At 36.5% G+C, this 19,784-nt stretch overlaps 3 protein-coding genes across 6 annotated transcripts in view; 2 read left to right on the forward strand and 1 right to left on the reverse strand.

The window, feature by feature from the left end:
* Positions 1-6,958, reverse strand: part of timm50 (translocase of inner mitochondrial membrane 50 homolog) — a 33,758-nt gene extending 26,800 nt beyond the window's left edge. Inside the window, exons 1-3 of the mRNA XM_084418083.1 lie at positions 6,690-6,958; positions 5,130-5,289; positions 4,032-4,063 (exon numbers count right to left, since the gene is read on the reverse strand). Coding sequence (XP_084274209.1) covers positions 4,032-4,063; positions 5,130-5,289; positions 6,690-6,890 — 393 coding nt within the window. The 5' untranslated portion in view covers positions 6,891-6,958. The remainder of the gene's footprint in view (positions 1-4,031; positions 4,064-5,129; positions 5,290-6,689) is intronic.
* A 656-nt stretch (positions 6,959-7,614) lies between these two features.
* On the forward strand, positions 7,615-11,831 carry tnfaip1 (tumor necrosis factor, alpha-induced protein 1 (endothelial)). Of its 2 annotated transcripts, none has more exons than XM_084418986.1 (7): positions 7,615-7,852; positions 9,086-9,439; positions 9,541-9,710; positions 10,221-10,304; positions 10,398-10,450; positions 10,568-10,763; positions 10,850-11,831. In XM_084418986.1, the coding sequence occupies exons 2-7, from the start codon at positions 9,199-9,201 to the stop codon at positions 11,066-11,068; spliced, it is 963 nt and encodes a 320-aa protein (XP_084275112.1). In that variant the 5' UTR covers positions 7,615-7,852; positions 9,086-9,198; the 3' UTR covers positions 11,069-11,831. The 2 variants fall into 2 exon arrangements, with proteins under 2 accessions (XP_084275112.1, XP_084275113.1); XM_084418987.1 differs by having other exon boundaries at positions 7,720-7,848.
* Positions 11,832-12,235: 404 nt separating this feature from the next.
* The window catches only part of sgsm2 (small G protein signaling modulator 2), a 55,056-nt gene continuing 47,507 nt past the window's right edge, over positions 12,236-19,784 (forward strand). For all 3 annotated transcript variants that reach the window (XM_084418964.1, XM_084418965.1, XM_084418966.1), the window contains exons 1-2: positions 12,236-12,508; positions 17,770-17,845. In XM_084418964.1, the coding sequence (XP_084275090.1) occupies positions 12,449-12,508; positions 17,770-17,845 (136 nt within the window). In that variant the 5' untranslated portion in view covers positions 12,236-12,448. The remainder of the gene's footprint in view (positions 12,509-17,769; positions 17,846-19,784) is intronic.

Consider the following 19,784-nt stretch of genomic DNA (forward strand, 5'->3'; position numbering starts at 1 on the left):
CAAAAACAAACAAAAATAACGACTTTATTCCACTTTTCATTTCCTTCTCTCTGGGCCTCGAGTCTTTTCATGTAGTGTTTAAGCGTAGCGCGTCTGTGTTGCACGTCATCACGTATCACACACATGACCAGCGTCGCCCAATAGTGAGCCTACGTGGTGATGTGCAACACAGACGCGCTGCGCTAAAACACTACGTGAAAAGACTCGAGGCCCAGAGAGAAGGAAATGAAAAGTGGAATAAAGTCGTTATTTTTTTTGTTTGTGCGCACAAAAAGTATTCTCGTCGCTTTATAAACTTAAGATTGAGCCACTGGAGTCACTTAGAGTATATTAACGATGTCTTTAATACATTTTCTGGGCCAGCAAGTTATAGTGTCTTAGAAGCCTATGGAGGAGTGATCCAGCACTCAGATTTAATCAAAAATATCTTAATTTGTGTTCCGAAGATGAACGAAAGTCTTACGGGGTTGGAACAACATGAGGGTGAGTAATTACTGACAGAATTTTCATTTTTGGGTGAACTAACCCTTTAACCCAGAATATAGTCTAACAAATTGATGGCTGCTCTGTCAAGTCTTCGTCGTCGGTTAGGAACCTGGGTGTGCTCTTCGATACCAATCTTTCATTTGAAAGCCACGTTTCTAGCATCTGTAAAACCGCATTCTTCCATCTTAAAAATATATCTAAATTACGACATATGCTCTCATTGACAAATGCGGAACAGTTCGTTCATGCGTTCATGACCTCAAGGCTAGATTATTGTAATGCTCTACTGGGTGGTTGCCCAGCAGGCTTAATAAACAAAGTCCAGTTGGTCCAAAACGCAGCAGCTAGAATTCTTACTAGAACCAGGAAGTATGACCATTATCAGCCCGGTTCTGTCAACACTGCATTGGCTCCCTATTAAACATCGTATACATTTTAAAATATTGCTGATTACTTACAAAGCACTAAATGGTTTATCTCCCCAGTACCTGAGCGAGCTCTTAACTCATTATAGTCCATCACGTCTTCTGCGATCTCAAAATTCCGGCCAGTTGATAATACCTAGAATATCAAAATCGACTGCTGGCGGTAGATCCTTTTCCTATTTAGCAACTTTACTTTGGAACAGTCTTCCTAACATTGTCCGGGAAGCAGACACACTCTGTCAGAAACGCATCTATTTTACCTGGCATTCACATAGAACATTACATTTCTATTATTCAAATCAGTTAATTGATTATTAGGCTGCATAGATTAGGTCAGCCGGAACTGGGAACACTTCCTATAACACCTGATGTACTCGTTACATCATAAGAAGAATGGCATCTACGCTAATGTAAGTCTTTCTGTTTATTCCGAGGTTTACTGAAGTCAGCCGGATCCGGGCCGTATCCAGATCAGATGGTGGACCTGCGCCTGGACCCATCCACAACCCATCCCTGAGGTGCCAGCCTCATCAGCCCTGTGAAGGCCTCATTGACACGACAGCCATCGGCACTGATCCTCAACAAACTCGTCTCCATACCGGCGTGATGACTCCGACTCCTAACCAGATGAAACTGGATAGTATTCTGAATGTTCTGATCCAATCTGACTTCTGACCTGTAATGCTGCCTGAATCATAATCATACACTGTTCGCTCGTTGGCCAGAGGAGAACTGGCCCTCGACTGAGCCTGGGTTCTCCCAAGTTTTTTTTTTTCTCCATTCTGTCACCTGATGGAGTTTTGGTTCCTTGCCACTGTTGCCTTGGCTTTTGGCTTGCTTAGTTGGAGACACTTAACATTCAACAATATTATTGATCTGCCCTACGGTGGACGATGACGCAATTTTCTTCAAGAAACAAACTTTGTTGTATTATTTTCATGTTATCACTGTGAAGCTGCTTTGATACAATCTGTACTGTAAAAAGCGCTATATAAATAAAGGTGACTTGACATTTGATTATTCAGTTTCTGTAGTATTTCTTACAACATGTTAAATATAACTACTGTACCTAATGACAATAATATTTATAAAAATAAAACAAACTTTAAATTAATTTAACTTCAATTTAATTTCTTTGTTCTACTGTATTTGTCCTATGGTTTGTAGTCTTGTCTTATTTTAGTCATAAAAATGTAATTAAATAAAAATAACTATATTGTGACATATATCGTTATTGTGAAAAAAGTTTCATATAGTGAAATAAGATTTTGGTCACGTTGCCCACCCCATAGTATTTTTGATCAAATAAATGCAGCCTTGGTGAGCACATGAGACTTACCGACCCCAAAATGTTAAACTGTGGTGTATATAAATGTACAATTGTTTCTGCTATAAAAGTTTCTTAATATTGTTCTTTTTCTGATTTACAATTAGGGCAAGAAGACAGAAGCGTGGGAGACCGATCATAAAGCCAGTCCCTGAGACGAAAAAAAAAAAAATTACAGTACGGGAACAGGACGAAGGTCTCGTGCTCACAATAAGATCACAAGAGCTGAGAACAGTAAAACCCCTCCAATCTAACGAATGAGGTGTGTGATAAGGCACCAATGGCCCTCTGAACTCATGTGAGGTCACACTGACCTGTGAAGTGTGCCCTTACAAGTGGGCTCTAATTAAGCAGGTAACAAAACAGGATGTCTAACAACGGTGGAGGTGTGCTCTTTAAAGTGACCACCTTCCTTAATCCACACCTCATACCTCTGGCACATGCCTCCAGGCTAGGTGCATTTGGCATCTACTTGTGAAGTGTGCCCCTTTGGAGGTGGGAAACAGTGGGTGGCTTCCAGACTCATTAAAGTAACCGTGCTAATTTGATCTTCAAGAAGCCAAACAGGCATTAATGCTCATTTATGAGCTCTAAGGCCTTTAACACCTTAAAAAGATAGTTCACCCAAAATCTCTATTTGTGTTCCACAGATGAAATAAAACCATACAAGTTTGAATCAACATGACGGTAAGTAAATGATGACAGAATTTTCATTTTTGTGTGAACAATCCCTTTAAGACATTGCGATCACTCAGTCATATAATGATAGTTCACTATGACATTGGAAATATGGCACTGAATTTATAGAAAGAATCTCTTCTGAGCATTACAAACTATATGCAAAAATACAAAATACTGGTGCTTGTCACAACATCAAAGTAAAGCTCCAATTACAGTAGCACAGGTCTTCCACACAGGGGAGAGAGAGGTACAAAACGCAACGCCAACAAGCAAAACACATTTCATAGAGTCTTCTGAGAGACTGGCTTTGTAAAGCGAGTTGTTTGAAGTGGGCCACCTCGAAAGGTGCTAGAAGTCTGCTCCCTGAATAAAGGAAATTCACAGCACTATGAGAAGTGTGCCCTACAGAGCGAAAATCTTCACACCGACACCTGACTGAAGTGCCTGTAAGCCAGAAGCCATTGTAGTTTCAATAGAAAGAGACTGGTGGGGGAGTGCAGGTGAGAAAGTGTGCCACGGGAAATAGCACAGCATTAGAGCTTGTTAAAATTACCATATTCTACAAAAATTGAGGGAAACGATGGGACACCATTAAGACTGCTAACTTAATATATTCAACAAATCTGATATTAACTTTTTTCTTTCTTTGAAAGGTGGTGAAATTCATAACTCATTAGAACGTGTAGCCTATAGAAAATGTATGGGTGATGTCAAAAATGTTGAAACACTGCTCAGTGATTCCTTGTCAAACTCTTTAAAGGAATTTATTTTTAAAAATTGCACACAGAAAGTATTCTCGTCGCTTCATAGCTTTAAGGTTGAACCACTGTAGTCACATGGCCTATTTCAACGATGTCTTTACTACCTTTTTGGAACTCGAAAGTGGTAAAAACATCGCTTGCTCTATGTGGGGTCAAAAAGCTCTCGGGATTTCATCAAAATATCTTCATTTGTGTTCAGAAGACCAACGAAGGTCTTACAGGTTTGGAACGACATGAGGGGGAGTAATCAATGACAGAAATTTCATTTTTGGGTGAACTAACCCTTTAATACTAACAAAGGATAAAAAATTAAAAACTATAAAACCTGGTTGTGTGATAGTTAATGCTTACCTTATTTCCTTGTTCATCCACGGAATTGCTACCTAGAGACCAGACACACACAAAAAAAATTTAATCACATGATTTCAAACCTTTGAGAGTTTATGCAAGCAACAAAACATTAAAACAAAATTAAATGAGATAATAAATATTTAATATCTAATAGATATTAGACATTTATTTTAGCTTTTTATGATACACGGAAGTCTTTTCTTTTACATTTACATAATAAAATGTCTAATATTTTACACACACGTTTATTCACTTATCAATTCATTCTTTTATCTAAACAAAGACAATACATTATTATTGAACTTGCATGCAAAACAAACATGTTAAAAGGTAATACGCAGTGTTGGATACGTTACTCTAAAAAAAATAGGCTAATTAAGCTACTAATTACATTACTGTACCAATTACTCTCTCTAAAAAGTATTGCATTGGTTATTATTAATTACTTTCTAAATACCGTATCAACCTAGACCAGTTGAACAATACAAGGACAGATATAAAACTGCTCTTAATTCTTTCAAGTAAAGTATATATAAAATCGCATACATTATTCTTGAAATAACCAAAGCATTTAAAGGGAGAAGGTTTAATTAAAAACATAGATTTTAACATTAGACACTAAACTTTGATGCTTTATATAGAATTGTTCTATAGTCTATACAGTATTTAAGAGTAAGAGTAATCATATTTTACTTTTTATGGGAACGCATTTAAATTACAGTAATGAATTACTTCGTAATGAGTTACTCCCAACACTGGTAATAAGTATAAAAATGCAAGTTAAATACATGTTTGCCATTACCACAACTTAATCTTCCAATACAAAAAGTATTAAAAAAAATAATCACCATAGTAGCCCATATATGTTGATCACATATGTGATGATTCATACAAATTACAGGAACAATTCCATCCCAATGTCTTCATGATGATCCAGAATAATCCAAACAATAATCCAATAATATAAAAAATAATCCAAAACATGCCAGTCACAAAAGTTTCGAATAATCCAACGATGCTGAAAGAAAATCTTCAAGCTTATAAATTCCAATCCTCTAGTGCCCAACCTTAGCATAAGAAAGCAACAGGCAAACTCACCGAATATGTATACGATTCCGACTGTGCCTCCAAGTCCCATAATTCCCGCTAACCGAAGGACCATCTTCTTAGCGTATGCCGTGTTCTCTTTCTGTTTCTTGTCCTCACCCTGTTCATCTTTCTTGTGAGCGGAGTCATCACCCTCTGGAGGAGGCTGGTCCTGTAAACAATGTGTCAAAAGCATCCCACTTTATAACTGCCTAGTGCCTACATTACAAACCATGGGATTTAAGTCAATTTCTCAACAAGACTGCCAACTCTTCAACCTGGAACGTTACACAGCAGCCAGTTTTAATCATTTAATCATTAAGTAATATGCACAAATTACACTTTTCTGAACAGCTGTCACTGTCACTCAGTGAAACTCACGGTCCTTTGACAGACATTCAGCCCTTATCTGTATTCAACAGTCAAAAGAGGATTCCTGACCTTGCATGATACAGCTCCAATGTGAAAGTCATTCAAATGTCATTTTAAACCACACTCAATTGTAATTTAAGGATATAACAAAATCAAACTTTTTTTTAAAAGTAAAGTTTAACCCTATAAAGTCTACTGTATCATATTTGGTACATGATTTTCTATGGCCTCTAAATTATCAACATGGTCAAAAAACGTCTTCAGACACGTGGCCTTTTTACTGTGAAATCTTTAGTGCTTTTTCTAAAGTAAACGTAATAATAACGTTTACATGTTATTTTACATGTTGTTGCCATTTCAAGACGAACATTTACTTCATAAAAATCATGTTAAAATGCAAATATGAAATATAATACACCGGGATTTTGAGGAATGTTTATTATGTTTTGCCCCCCATAACAAAAACTACAGAGCTTTGATCATAAAACTAAGAATTTTAATATTTTACTGAGACATATAATTGGCAGATACAACTGATATGTGCGTACATTTTATGCAAGTAGTCTGCTGCTGTACTGTTGCAAATCTCATTGATTTACATTACAAGCAAAATTGAGGTATTTTCCTCCTCGAGTTTTGGCTCCATATTTCATACAACATGAGCCACAAATTTTGATGTAAGTATGATACAAATCATAAAACAAACATGGCAACATTTTTAAGATGTTATTTTCTAACAGGTCCATTTAAATAAATCAGATTTTTTTTCTTACTATTTTTTTTATTATTATTATTTTATATGTCAGGCTTTACAGAAACTCGGTATCTTCATACAATTAGTAGGCTATATGTAATCTAGCTCTTTGTACAGTTCTTTACAGCCATTCATAATGCTACATATTTAAGACTAAAGGTTATAACCTGCATTGATTTCAACTGATGATGTGAACATGTAACCAATGTCCTTGGTCTATCACACATAACATTGTCTGCTGTGTCTGAATTCATTCAAACCACCACCTGTCGACCTCTACTAATCAGACCAAAGTATTTGACAAAGTGTGGTCGTTTGTGCTGCATCGACATACTCAACACCTCAGTATTAACATGTAAGAATGTAAATATTTTTCCAAAAGGCAATAATTGGCTGTCTAATACCCTGTCATGTAGGAATGTCAGGCGGTCATAGGCAGCGCTCACCTGGCTTTTCTGCTGCTGAAGCCGGTCTTGCAGTATTGCTTGGGCCAGTCCACCTGTGGCACTACTGCTAGATGTGTCAGCGGAGAGTGACCGGACAACATCCAGCACCGCAGGGGTTATGGATCCGTTGGCCCCCTGCCTCAGTCGGAGGAGGCCCCGGCTCGCCCGGACACACATGGGATACATAGACACCGCAGACATCTTGAATATGATGCAGCTAGTACCCGGAGCGCGAGTGGAAAGGACAAACGACTTTGATTGGTTACGTCTGTCGTGATTGGCAGGCAGAGAGAGCCAATCGAACATATGAACTGCGGCGCGAAGGCGGTTCTTAGAATGTCGTCACCGTCACCCTCAAAAGCGGCTAAAAGTTCCCACAAACTACAAATAGCATAATGAAATGCAATGCCTACTTTATTAATAAAAATAGATATTGTATAATGGCTAACATGTAGAAGTCTTAGAATAATGGAGATTTACATTCTATATTTCCAGAAATCTAGAACATTCACTTGTGAAATGGGTACATTTCAAAATAAAAGTACTTCATCACTTGTGAAATTAAATACCCAACTTGTGAATATAGGAATAAAATACGATATTAAAGATATATTAACTAATCAAAACGAAGATATGTCATTTTTTTAAATGTGAAACAAAAACAGGAAAAAAATTAAGTAACACAATGTTAGTTAATGTTTTGAATTAAAGTTATTAAAGTGGTTTGGCTGAGAGACTAGTTTTGTAACGGTTAAAATTATACCATATATAGATACCATATATAGTTAAACATGATTTTAGGTCATGGAAATGGATATAAAGGTGGGCTAGTTGACTGAAAAACTCGGTTTTACATCATATTGTAAATGTTATTTATTATGAAAGATAAGATTGTACAAGTAGGTTGACACTCGCTGCACTAGCCACTGGGTGGCAGTATATCCTTATCACGGTTTAACCTGTTGCTATTGTTCTTTCAAAGAAGAAGAAAAACACACCTTTGTATTACTACTGAAGTTTGAAGTAAAAAAGTGTTTTCCCTTTCTAAATCTTCAGATAGACCTGTTGACTTTTTTCTTATAAAATATGCTCGAAGTAAAACTGTCGAACTAATCAAGTCTACGGGTTCAGTTCAACGCCCAAGAGTTACCGCAGCAGAGTGGGTGAGTTTTCTCGATTATGAACAGTTTCGTGATGGCAAACTTGCCATTTCAGTGTTTTGAATTAAACCAACTTGACTACTTTTAGCTTAGCATTAAACTTAACTAAAGTCTAGAAAAGGTGTGGGTCGTTAGATTAAGCGGACCAGACAAGTTTTGTAAGGAATTGCCAGTTTATAAACACAAGTATTTGAGGCTTTGCTAGTGTATGTATTATTATATAATGTTATTATTATAGGGTTAGGGTTAGGGTACATAAAAAAAGTGTATATATATATATTTATTAAAAAAAAATATATATATATATATATATATATATATATATATATATATATATATATATATATAAATATATATATAATATATTATATATATAATTTTTTTAAATTTTTTTAATTAAAATATATATATGTAATATGAGAGAGAGAGAGCGTGTTAGTCAGTTACGTCAAAAGTGTGTATATATTACTGTTTTTCATGTTTTGTGCTCTTATGCTCATCAAGCCTGCATTTATTTGATAAAAAAATGCAGAAAAAAAAAACAGTAATATTGGGAAATATTACAATTCAAAATAACGGTTTTCTATTTTAAAATATAATTCATTTATATGATGCAAAGCTTAATTTTCAGTATCATTCCTCCAGTCTTCAGTGCCATGTGATCCTTCAGAAATCATTATAATATGCTGATTTATTATCAGTGTTGAAAACAGTTGTGCTGCTTAATATTTTTTTTGGAACCTTTGATACTTTCTTTTTCAGGATACACTGATAACTAAAAAAGTTAAAAAGAGCAGCATTGATTTAAAATGTAAATCTTTTCTAACAATATAAATCTTTACTATAACTTTTTATCAATTTAACACATCCTTGTTGAATAAAAGTATTAATTTCTTTCAAAAACTAAAACTAAATATACAGACCCCAAACTTTTGAACAGTATTGTATTGATGAGCATAAGAGACTTCTTTCAAAAACATAAAACAGTCATGTTTCCAAACTTTTGACCGGTACTGTGTATATAAAGCAAATATTAGGCTAGAACACACACAAATATGTATATCTCTTTCTATTTTTTATTTATAGTTCAAGTTCTTAGTAGCTGTCGTTATGCCTTAAATATACTACTTGTAAATAAATATCAGAGCTAACTTAGACATTTGACCGTAATATCAAATTTAAATAAATCATAGCAGAGTCTTGTATTATATGTAAGTTGTACACATGTTGTTCTAGGTGATGTGTAGCATGTAGGTTTGGCATCACAAGCAGCCTGCCCAGCAACATTCACCACGGCGGGGGAAATCAGACCCATCGTGTGCAGGGTGGTTATCTACCTACAGCGGGACATGTCAGGAGAGAGCTGCCTGCACCAGCTTCAACCGCAAACTGGGCCCATTGTGTCAGTCTCTTCAGTGGCCTGCCCCAAGACTAACGCTTGCACCTACCGCGGTGTCACCGGCAACAAGTATGTACAGCTCAATGTTGGCGGAAATCTTTACTATTCCACACTGCAAGTGCTCACCCGACAGGACACCCTGCTGAGGTCCATGTTTAGCGGCAAAAAGGAAGTGCTCACCGATAAGGAAGGTAAAGTTATTTAGACATCGCAGAGATAAGACCTCTTTAACCTTGACTCGGTGCTGATGTTGTTAAAGTGAATTCTCTGTTGTTATTTTTTTTTTCTTTAGGTTGGATCCTAATAGATCGCTGTGGGAAACACTTCGGTTTGATTCTCAGCTATCTCCGAGATGGATTTGTGACTCTGCCCAAGAGCAGACAGGGTATCATGGAGCTCCTAGCAGAAGCCAAGTATTACCTGATCCAGGGCTTGATAGATTTGTGCCAGGAGGCCCTGCAGGTTGGTTTAGAATAATGAAAGGATGTTGTGCACTCGCTTGATCATGTGTTATTCTCATGAAACCTGTCAAGGTTTTCAAAAAAATAAATTGGGACAAATGGTAGTCAAGCACATTTCCACCACATTTTTATTGTTATTCATTAGAATTGAATTTCATTCATAGTGAGAATTGGGGCAAATTCCCATAATGTTGCTTGTTAAAAATATAATATATGTTAAAAAAAGTAGTATGTATTAAGAAAAAAGTAGTTGAAATGAGACCCAGATATTTTGGCCAGTCTTTTTGAGATATTTGTTTGTTTGTTGATCAGTTTAATTGATATTTGGGGATATTTAATTTGATTTTATCAATCAATAAATTCCACTAGAAACAAACCTTGTTGTATTATTTTAATTTAATACAGTGAAGCTGCTTTGATACAATCTGTATTGTGAAAAGCGCTATACAAATATACTTGACTTGACTATTCATATATTCTTATGTATTTGCTTGCTTGTTTTGTTGTGTAGGATAATGAAGAAAAGGCTCTGTGTGTTATCCCATTCATAACATCTCCTAAAGAGGAGGAGAGACTGATACAAGGCTGCGTAAGGGTGAGTCTATCCTGCGATGCAAATATTGTTCACATAAAACCAAGATCATCTACAATCCTAAGTCTCCTGGCATTATCATTTTCTCACTTACAGCCTGTTGTGAAACTACTTTACAACCGAGGTAACAACAAATATTCCTATACAAGGTAAATACAAGTGTTTTATCCTCCTTTAACATTCAAGGTGATTTAACTTTTTGAGAGATTCGCATAGCTTCTCCTGTCAATACTTGTCTTCTTGATTGGTTTTATCTTCCTCAAAAGCAACTCGGATGACAACCTACTCAAGAATATCGAGTTGTTTGAGAAGCTGTCCCTGAGCTACAGCGGTCGTGTACTCTTCATTAAAGATGTGATTGGAGACGAGATCTGCTGCTGGTCCTTTTACGGACAGAAGCGTAAACTAGCGGAAGTCTGCTGCACATCCATTGTTTATGCTACTGAGAAGAAGCAGATAAAGGTAACTCCCGTTTGAATAGGTATTTGCAGAGACACTTTCATAGCCTGTTCAAATGTATCAAAGAAGGACTCTTGTAATGCTCTCAGGTTGAGTTTCCAGAAGCACGGATCTACGAGGAGACACTAAATGCCCTGCTTTATGAGACTCTCCCAGTCCCAGATAACTCCCTGTTGGAGGCCACCCGCAGACGGAACAATTGTTGCTCACACGGTGAAGAGGAGGAGGCCGTGGAGCTGAGGGAGCGCGTGCGTCGCATCCACATTAAAAGATACAGCACTTATGATGACAGACCGCTTGGACATTAGCCTAACTGTGAATTGAGGCTTCCAAGACACTAAATATCCTTCCAACTAGTGCCTCAGTTTTCACATCGTCTGTGGAGAACACTAAACTACCAGCACCCTTTAACCACTTTGTAATTTGCTGCCGGTACAGATTGCTGCTTTCTTTTTGTTTTGTAGGGGGCTTGACAATCAGTGTTTTGAATGAAATCTGTCTTAAACATTAATGTGAACCGAACACAAAAAGGTTGATCTTGAATTAGCATCAATTCCTATATTTTAATTTATTGTTATTTTATGAGGAAAACGCTATGTTTTTAAATAGTAATGACTAATCTAATCATAGAATGTTTTTATAACATCTTGCCTAGATAAATCTGCCAAATACAGTACATCACTCTGTTTCTGCTAACCATACAGGATCATAATTCTGTTACGATCTTGCCTTATGCCTACGTTAATCATCCATACTGTGATTTAAGATGATTAATATAGGAAATAGATTTGAAAACAAATTGGGGTGATGCATTTGGGAAAATTAGGTTGTAGTGTGATAAGAAATGTGCTTTTAATGCCTAAAGAATGAATGAATGTGCCCTAGAAGTTTCCTGCTCATGGAAAATTTCTATATTAACTTAAAGTGATAGTGCATCCAAAAATGAGAGCACAAGAGAAGATATTTTGAAGAATGTTTTTTTGCCCATACAGTGAAAGTCAATGGGGTCCAAAACAACACTGGTCCTCTTTGACAATGAATTGACAAAAAAAATAAACGGACACATTTTTCAAAATAGCTTATGTATGTTTCGTTTTTGTTACAGGTTTGGTATGTAAATTGTACCTTAAACAGCTTCTAAATATTCTGTATCAACTCAATAGTTTCACTATTTTGGTTTCATTTGGATGCACCTGTGCCATTTATAGGTAATAGCTAGCTGTGCCTTCCATAATAGGATGTGAGACTATAACCATCACGCATCACGTATCTTTTCATCCAGTAGGTTTTATGAGCATCATGTCTTGATGAACGCTTAATGACAATGCCTGATTGGTTGAACCACCGCAAGCGCCTCCATCTGAGCTGTCAAATGTGGAGGGGAGCTAAAAATAAATCGCCGTCACTGCCTTGAACAGCGTACGGCGCGTGAAGAGATTTATCCCATTGATCAACAATGACGAGGGGGCGGGGTCAGCGGCGATTGCGTCATAAAGGAACCGAAGATGGCTTCACGATGCGCTTCGGCAATGCTTAGATGCGTCAACGCTCAGCTGTCAGTACACACGTTTATATGAAAGGGGAGGAAGGATTCAAAAAAAACATTGGGGGAAAAGGCAGGCGAGCCGTTCAGATTTATGTCTCCAGACAATTTATGCTGCACTTGGGTTGTTTAACAGTCAGGGACAATGGGTTCGACTACAGATGAAGAATTTAAAGAGAAATTACTATGGAACGTCAAAAGAGAAGTAAGTATAATTCACTCTTAGTTTTGATTGCATGCTGAAAACACGTTTGCATTATTATCTTGCAAAGATAATATTAAGTGCATGCATATGGAAGTTTCAGATGTGCTGATGGTTACAGTGAATCAATTTAGCTTACTATTACAAGTCACAGTTTGAGTCTCCAGGTAGGCTGTAATATCTCCTTTAGATTCACATTCAAGCCCTTTTACCTGTAGAGCGGAAGGGGTCGGATATTCCCTTCCTCATCCGCGTACAACTTAATATGGCTATGGGAGACAATTTAATCAATGGTGTCTGCGGCGATCAGATTATTCCCTCTGCAAATGGCTAAATACATCCTAAACCGCATGGACGAATACGTTTTTAGTGTCGAGTATGCTCCTAGTCGTTTGCAATGTAAACAAATACGAGCCGACACCGAATTTCCATTGACAGATACTTGAGGGGCTGAGCGCTCAGAGCACGCGAGGTTTATTTATAACGCGACTGCAAGAGAAAGAGCGCTACTTTATTATTTGACTGATTAGAAGAAATCGGTTGCGTTATGTGCTTGAATTGTATGTTTGCTGTGGGCTTATTTTCTTTTTATCGCATGTAGAGACTAGTTAAAAAAAAAAAAAAAACTTTCTCGTGTGGAAATGCAGCAATAACCAAATTTTTCAATGATCTGATTTTTTATTTATGTGAGGGGAATAGTAAAATTAATATCTGCATAATATAGGTCCATTATGGCCGTTGTTGGTTTACGCTACAGGTTGAACTGGCCAAGGCATAGCCTATACTTTTGTATTGTAAATTCAAACTCATTATTAAAAACCATTTAATTCGACCACTAGATTAAATTAAGTAAGATATAATGTATGTAAAGTGTATAATGTCATAAATCACGGGTTTATTTTTGCTATAATTGCCGGCGTATTGATAAAACATTTATTTGAAATCATAGTGTTAATTGACCTCTATGCTAGCATACATCTACTAATAAAAGTTGACCAATAGTCCATTACAGTACAGAAAACAATATAGGCCTACGAACATCTCAGTGGTGAAATAGTTTAGTGATCATTATGCAAAATATTATATGATTGACCAATCAGAACCAAGTATGTAATAGCCTTGTAATAGTATTGGAAAACAGATTCATCCAAGTATAATCTTAACCTAAAAAATATATATAAACAATATGTGCTAACCATACCACTTAAAAAATAAGAACACTGAGATAACATGAATGCACTCTTGAGCATATTTTTCATTAATTATTTGATAAGACTTAACATTTGCATTGAGTTTCGAATGTTTTCACTCCAGGAACTGTTTAGTGGAAGAAGCTGTTACATTCTTTTATATCAGTATAATTAATTCTTATCTTTTCCCTTACAGTGCAGGGAACGCTAGTTTTAAACCCAGCCCTCATGAATAATAGAAATCTTGAATGAATTGCTGCAAAGAATAGATCTCCTAAATTGGTACCAGGATGTCTCATGTGTCAGAACAGACTATGTCCAAAGCTGATTCAGCCTCTTCAACTTAATGCCCAATCCTGGCAGACATAATTTCTCATGATAGTTAAGGGCATGTCTAAAAAAAGGCAAATAATCATGCATGTGAAGAGCAGCAGTAATTCTTAAGGTGTCTGGCCTCATGTGGCCCGGTGGCCTGGGTTAATAAGGAAAGCAATTTTTAACGGTCATCAAGTTTTAAAGAACTTTTGTGCGTCATATTCAATTAAATCTCCTATTTTTGCATCTAAAATTAGTTACTTCCTCTACAGAGATGTCCTGGACTCTTTTCATCAAAAAAACAACAACAACAACAATTTCCACTGATTTAACACAGTGTTTCTCCTTCAGTTACTTCCACAATTACCTTTACTTCTTCATTTGGGGCATAGAAGTACATGCTATTTAAAATGAAACATATCACTTCAAAAGACATTAGTTGGGTTAAAACGTTTTTTTATTTTTTTATTATTAGTTTCCAGCTGTTTAAACAATATATATATATATATATATATATATATATATATATATACAGTGAGGAAAATAAGTATTTGAACACCCTGCTATTTTGCAAGTTCTCCCACTTAGAAATCATGGAGGGGTCTGAAATTGTCATCGTAGGTGCATGTCCACTGTGAGAGACATAATCTAAAAAAAAAAATCCAGAAATCACAATGTATGATTTTTTAACTATTTATTTGTATGATACAGCTGCAAATAAGTATTTGAACACCTGAGAAAATCAATGTTAATATTTGGTACAGTAGCCTTTGTTTGCAATTACAGAGGTCAAACGTTTCCTGTAGTTTTTCACCAGGTTTGCACACACTGCAGGAGGGATTTTGGCCCACTCCTCCACACAGATCTTCTCTAGATCAGTCAGGTTTCTGGGCTGTCGCTGAGAAACACGGAGTTTGAGCTGCCTCCAAAGATTCTCTATTGGGTTTAGGTCTGGAGACTGGCTAGGCCACGCCAGAACCTTGATATGCTTCTTACAGAGCCGCTCCTTGGTTATCCTGGCTGTGTGCTTCGGGTCATTGTCATGTTGGAAGACCCAGCCTCGACCCATCTTCAATGCTTTAACTGAGGGAAGGAGGTTGTTCCCCAAAATCTCGCAATACATGGCCCCGGTCATCCTCTCCTTAATACAGTGCAGTCGCCCTGTCCCATGTGCAGAAAAACACCCCCAAAGCATGATGCTACCACCCCCATGCTTCACAGTAGGGATAGTGTTCTTGGGCTGGTACTCATCATTCTTCTTCTTCCAAACACGTTTAGTGGAATTATGACCAAAAAGTTCTATTTTGGTCTCATCTGACCACATGACTTTCTCCCATGACTCCTCTGGATCATCCAAATGGTCATTGGCAAACTTAAGACGGGCCTTGACATGTGCTGGTTTAAGCAGGGGAACCTTCCGTGCCATGCATGATTTCAAACCATGACGTCTTAGTGTATTACCAACAGTAACCTTGGAAACGGTGGTCCCAGCTCTTTTCAGGTCATTGACCAGCTCCTCCCGTGTAGTTCTGGGCTGATTTCTCACCTTTCTTAGGATCATTGAGACCCCACGAGGTGAGATCTTGCATGGAGCCCCAGTCCGAGGGAGATTGACAGTCATGTTTAGCTTCTTCCATTTTCTAATGATTGCTCCAACAGTGGACCTTTTTTCACCAAGCTGCTTGGCAATTTCCCCGTAGCCCTTTCCAGCCTTGTGGAGGTGTACAAATTTGTCTCTAGTGTCTTTGGACAGCTCTTTGGTCTTGGCCATGTTAGTAGTTGGATTCTTACTGATTGTATGGGGTGGACAGGTGTCTTTATGCAGCTAACGACCTCAAACAGGTGCATCTAATTTAGGATAATAAATGGAGTGGAGGTGGACATTTTAAAGGCAGACTAACAGGTCTTTGAGGGTCAGAATTCTAGCTGATAGACAGGTGTTCAAATACTTATTTGCAGCTGTATCATACAAATAAATAGTTAAAAAATCATATATTGTGATTTCTGGATTTTTTCTTTTAGATTATGTCTCTCACAGTGGACATGCACCTACGATGACAATTTCAGACCCCTCCATGATTTCCAAGTGGGAGAACTTGCAAAATAGCAGGGTGTTCAAATACTTATTTTCCTCACTGTATATATATATATATATATATAGTAAGAAAATAAATGTGACGTTTTACAGGAAATAACAGTCCCGCTGCAATACACACAGAATTCGATTTTTCTTTCCTCCATTGACTTTCTTTGTGTAACATCCCATGTCTCTGTCGCTTTAAGCTGCAGTCAGCCGTCTTCTGGTTGCCTAGGAACTGAAAGCATCAGCAGCTACCTAAGAAGTTAAATTGCATCAGTGGACGATTAATACAGCTGCATGAAGCAGGGATCCTCACAAATGGCTCCCACAAGAGCAAAACAACTTAGTTTTGTTTTCCTGTTCTCTGCTTTTCCCCCCATCAATATTTATTGGTTGCACCATGTTGCAATTATCTAGGTACTGAACATTTTTGCATTTGCAGAAATACATCCCCAATTTTATTATTGAGGTTTGTCTGATTTTCTGTCAAGAAGCTTCAGTAGCACTTTATTTTACAGTCCTGTTTCGCATTACATTCTATGTACTTGGTAATAACTGGGTAATAATTAGGTATCAACCCTAAACCTAACCTTGACCCATGTTGTTACCTTACATTACTCATTTTTTTCATGGGTAAGATTACTGTAAGTACATTGAAAGTGCACATACTGTAAAATAAAGTGCAACTGACTTTTCATTTTATAGCTGTGTGTGTGATTGACTGCAACCCTTCATAGGTGTTCACTATATCCTCCTAAAGGGATAGTTCACCCAAAAATGAAAATTTTGTCATTATTTACTCACCCTCAAGTTGTAACAAATCTGTACGTTTCTTTATTCTGATTTAGATGTTCTGAAGAATGTTGTTAATCACATAGTTGACGGTAGCCATTGACTTCCATAGTAGAAAAAACAAAAAAAAAATACTATGGAAGTCAATGGGGTCCATCAACTGTCTGGTTACCAACATTCTTCAAAATATCTTCTTTTGTGTTCAGCAGAAGAAAGAAACTCATACAGGTTTGGAACGACATGAGGGTGTATAACTGATGACAACATTTTCATTTTGTGGATTGTGGAGCATGGGTTACAATAAACATTTACAATTTTGTGTGTGCTGTTCGAGCGTCCAACCGTTCTTGAGTCTTTCGAGGGGTGTTATGTAATGCATCAGGCTACTGTAGTTAACTGGCTCCACAAGTAAATTTTTTTTTCTTTTTAATCCCAAGGACAACTGGCCAAATTGATATCAGCCTTTAAATCATCCTCCTTTTGCTGTCTGTTGGCCTTGTGGCAAATCTCATACCATAGGGTGCGCACAAATCATGGCCGTAATCAGAAGATGCCCATAATTTGCGCCTTCCTGTTGCTACAATTACCCTTCTACTGTTCTTCAAATTACACACAGTATAAAGCCGCCTGCAAGGATTGTGATTAATTAGTCTGGGATTTGCTGTATACTGACAGTTGGAGGAGAAAAATGTGACAAAGCCTCATTCTACACAGTTCCTTGCACTCTCAGGGAAACTTATCAATTGAATGATGCTAATTAAAGCATTTGTGGTTCCGCTGTCATGATTAATTAGTTGCTTTTGTGCACCCGATTCCAACGTGCAGAAAGAAGTCTGACTTGCCATTATTTTTCGCCGGCTCCTAATTGCATGTCTTTCCATGTCTAGGTGAAGCAGATTATGGAGGAGGCGGTGACCAAGAAGTTTGTACATGAAGACAGCAGCCACATTATTGCACTTTGCAGTGAGTACAAATCAAGAGGTGTTTTTTTATCTGATTCTGATAGGCTGATTCAATCCAGTTCACATTTATTTGTATAGTGCTTTTCACAATGCACGTTGTTTCGAAGCTGCTTTACAGAATTTAGAGTCATCTTTTAGCAGAGGTACGGAAATAATGTCCATATGTTAGAAATGTACAGTTCTAAGATAATACAAATCATGCAGATAGTTAACAGCATGTATTCATGTAGGCAGAAACAATGAGCTCATTAAAGCAGTTATTACAGGGTGTGATCATAATGAGGCTGATGTGACGTACGGAATGTTGATTGCGCTGATTTGAATGTCAGCATGTTATTTGGCTGGTTAACGTAGATAAGGTTTGAAATTGTGAGAACTTTCAAGGATCTTTTGGAATTGGTTGAAAATAATCGACAGTTGGTTGAAAATCATCATAGTTAAAGTGGGTTTATGAATTTATCATAGTCAAAATGTCATGAATTAAACTACAGCTGCAGAATTTCCTAACTTGTAAGCATTATGAATTAATTCATTAATAATTAATATGCATTCAGTATAACTTTTTTTGTAAAGAAAGCCTAATAATTACTCAGAAATGTACTCTAAATATAGATAAAAATAAAAAGATTTTTAATAAAAAATTAGCTGCTCAATTTCCCATTGTGAATGAAATGATTAATTAACTAATAATTATTATACATAAAAATAACTTTTTGTAAAGAAAACCTAATAATTACTGAGAAATATACATATATATATATATATATATATATATATATATATATATGTATGTATATATATATATATATATATATATATATATATATATATATATATGTATATATATATATATATATGTATACATACTATAAGTATAAATAAAATAACAACTCTCTCACACATAAACATAGCTGCACAATTTCCCAGCTGTTGTTGCAAATTAAATTATTAACTAATAGTTATTATGCATTGATATGTAAAGAAAACTCAATAATTACTGTGAAATATATTATATAAAAATATAAAGATATAAATAGAAATATAAAAATATATTTCTTTCTGACCCATAAAAATAGACACGGTTTCCTAGCTGTAATTGCAAATTCATATTGCAGAATAAATGATTAATTAACTAATAATTAATATATATATATTGTAAAATACAACTTGGTATTTAATGAAAAATATCTTTCAGACATATAAAATGATGTTTGCTAAAAATATAAAATAATAATAAACATTTTTGCAATGTGGCCAGTGAAAATACTGGCATGGCAGGCACTAAACTGAACCAGGACCAGCAGAAAAAGAAAATAATAATTGTTGAGCAGGAACATCTCCAGAGGCAATGGCTGGGGCTCCATGGAATGATAGTTCCGGAGTTTTGGATCGCTGCCTACAATAAGGTTAATTTGTCCAGTGCGGATTACTGGGAATGTGTGTGTGTGTGTGTGACTCACACTCTTTACTCCAGTGACACAGAGACAGGCCTGAACATTAACCCAGCCTCATTACGTCAGTGAAACACCAGTGCTGCGTGGCACCACAGATATTGCTTAGTCAAGTTTCATCAGTGCAGAAGTATAAATGCTGTTAGTATATGAATGGAAATACAGATACAGGGAAAGGAATAGTACAGTAATGTACTACTGTATTTCACAGCTTTGTTACCATTTACATGCTCCTTTTGCCTTTGTGTTACAGTAAACAGTGCATTTACCACCAGAAAGCACTTGATCTGTGTGTTTATGCAAATATGAATTCAGTTTATAATGTGTGGTCAATCTGTATTTCACACATAGCAGATATTCTTGCACTGCCGCTGCATGAGCTTGTTGGCATTACAGTTTGTGTCTCTTTTCATCCGATATGGCGTGCCAGCTTTTGCTATGAGGCTCAGTTGTTGTGTTGTGTGAATTTCAAAACCACAGAAGAGCAGG

Source organism: Rutilus rutilus (assembly GCF_951802725.1).
Source record: "Rutilus rutilus genome assembly, chromosome: 9".
NCBI lineage: Eukaryota > Metazoa > Chordata > Actinopteri > Cypriniformes > Leuciscidae > Rutilus > Rutilus rutilus.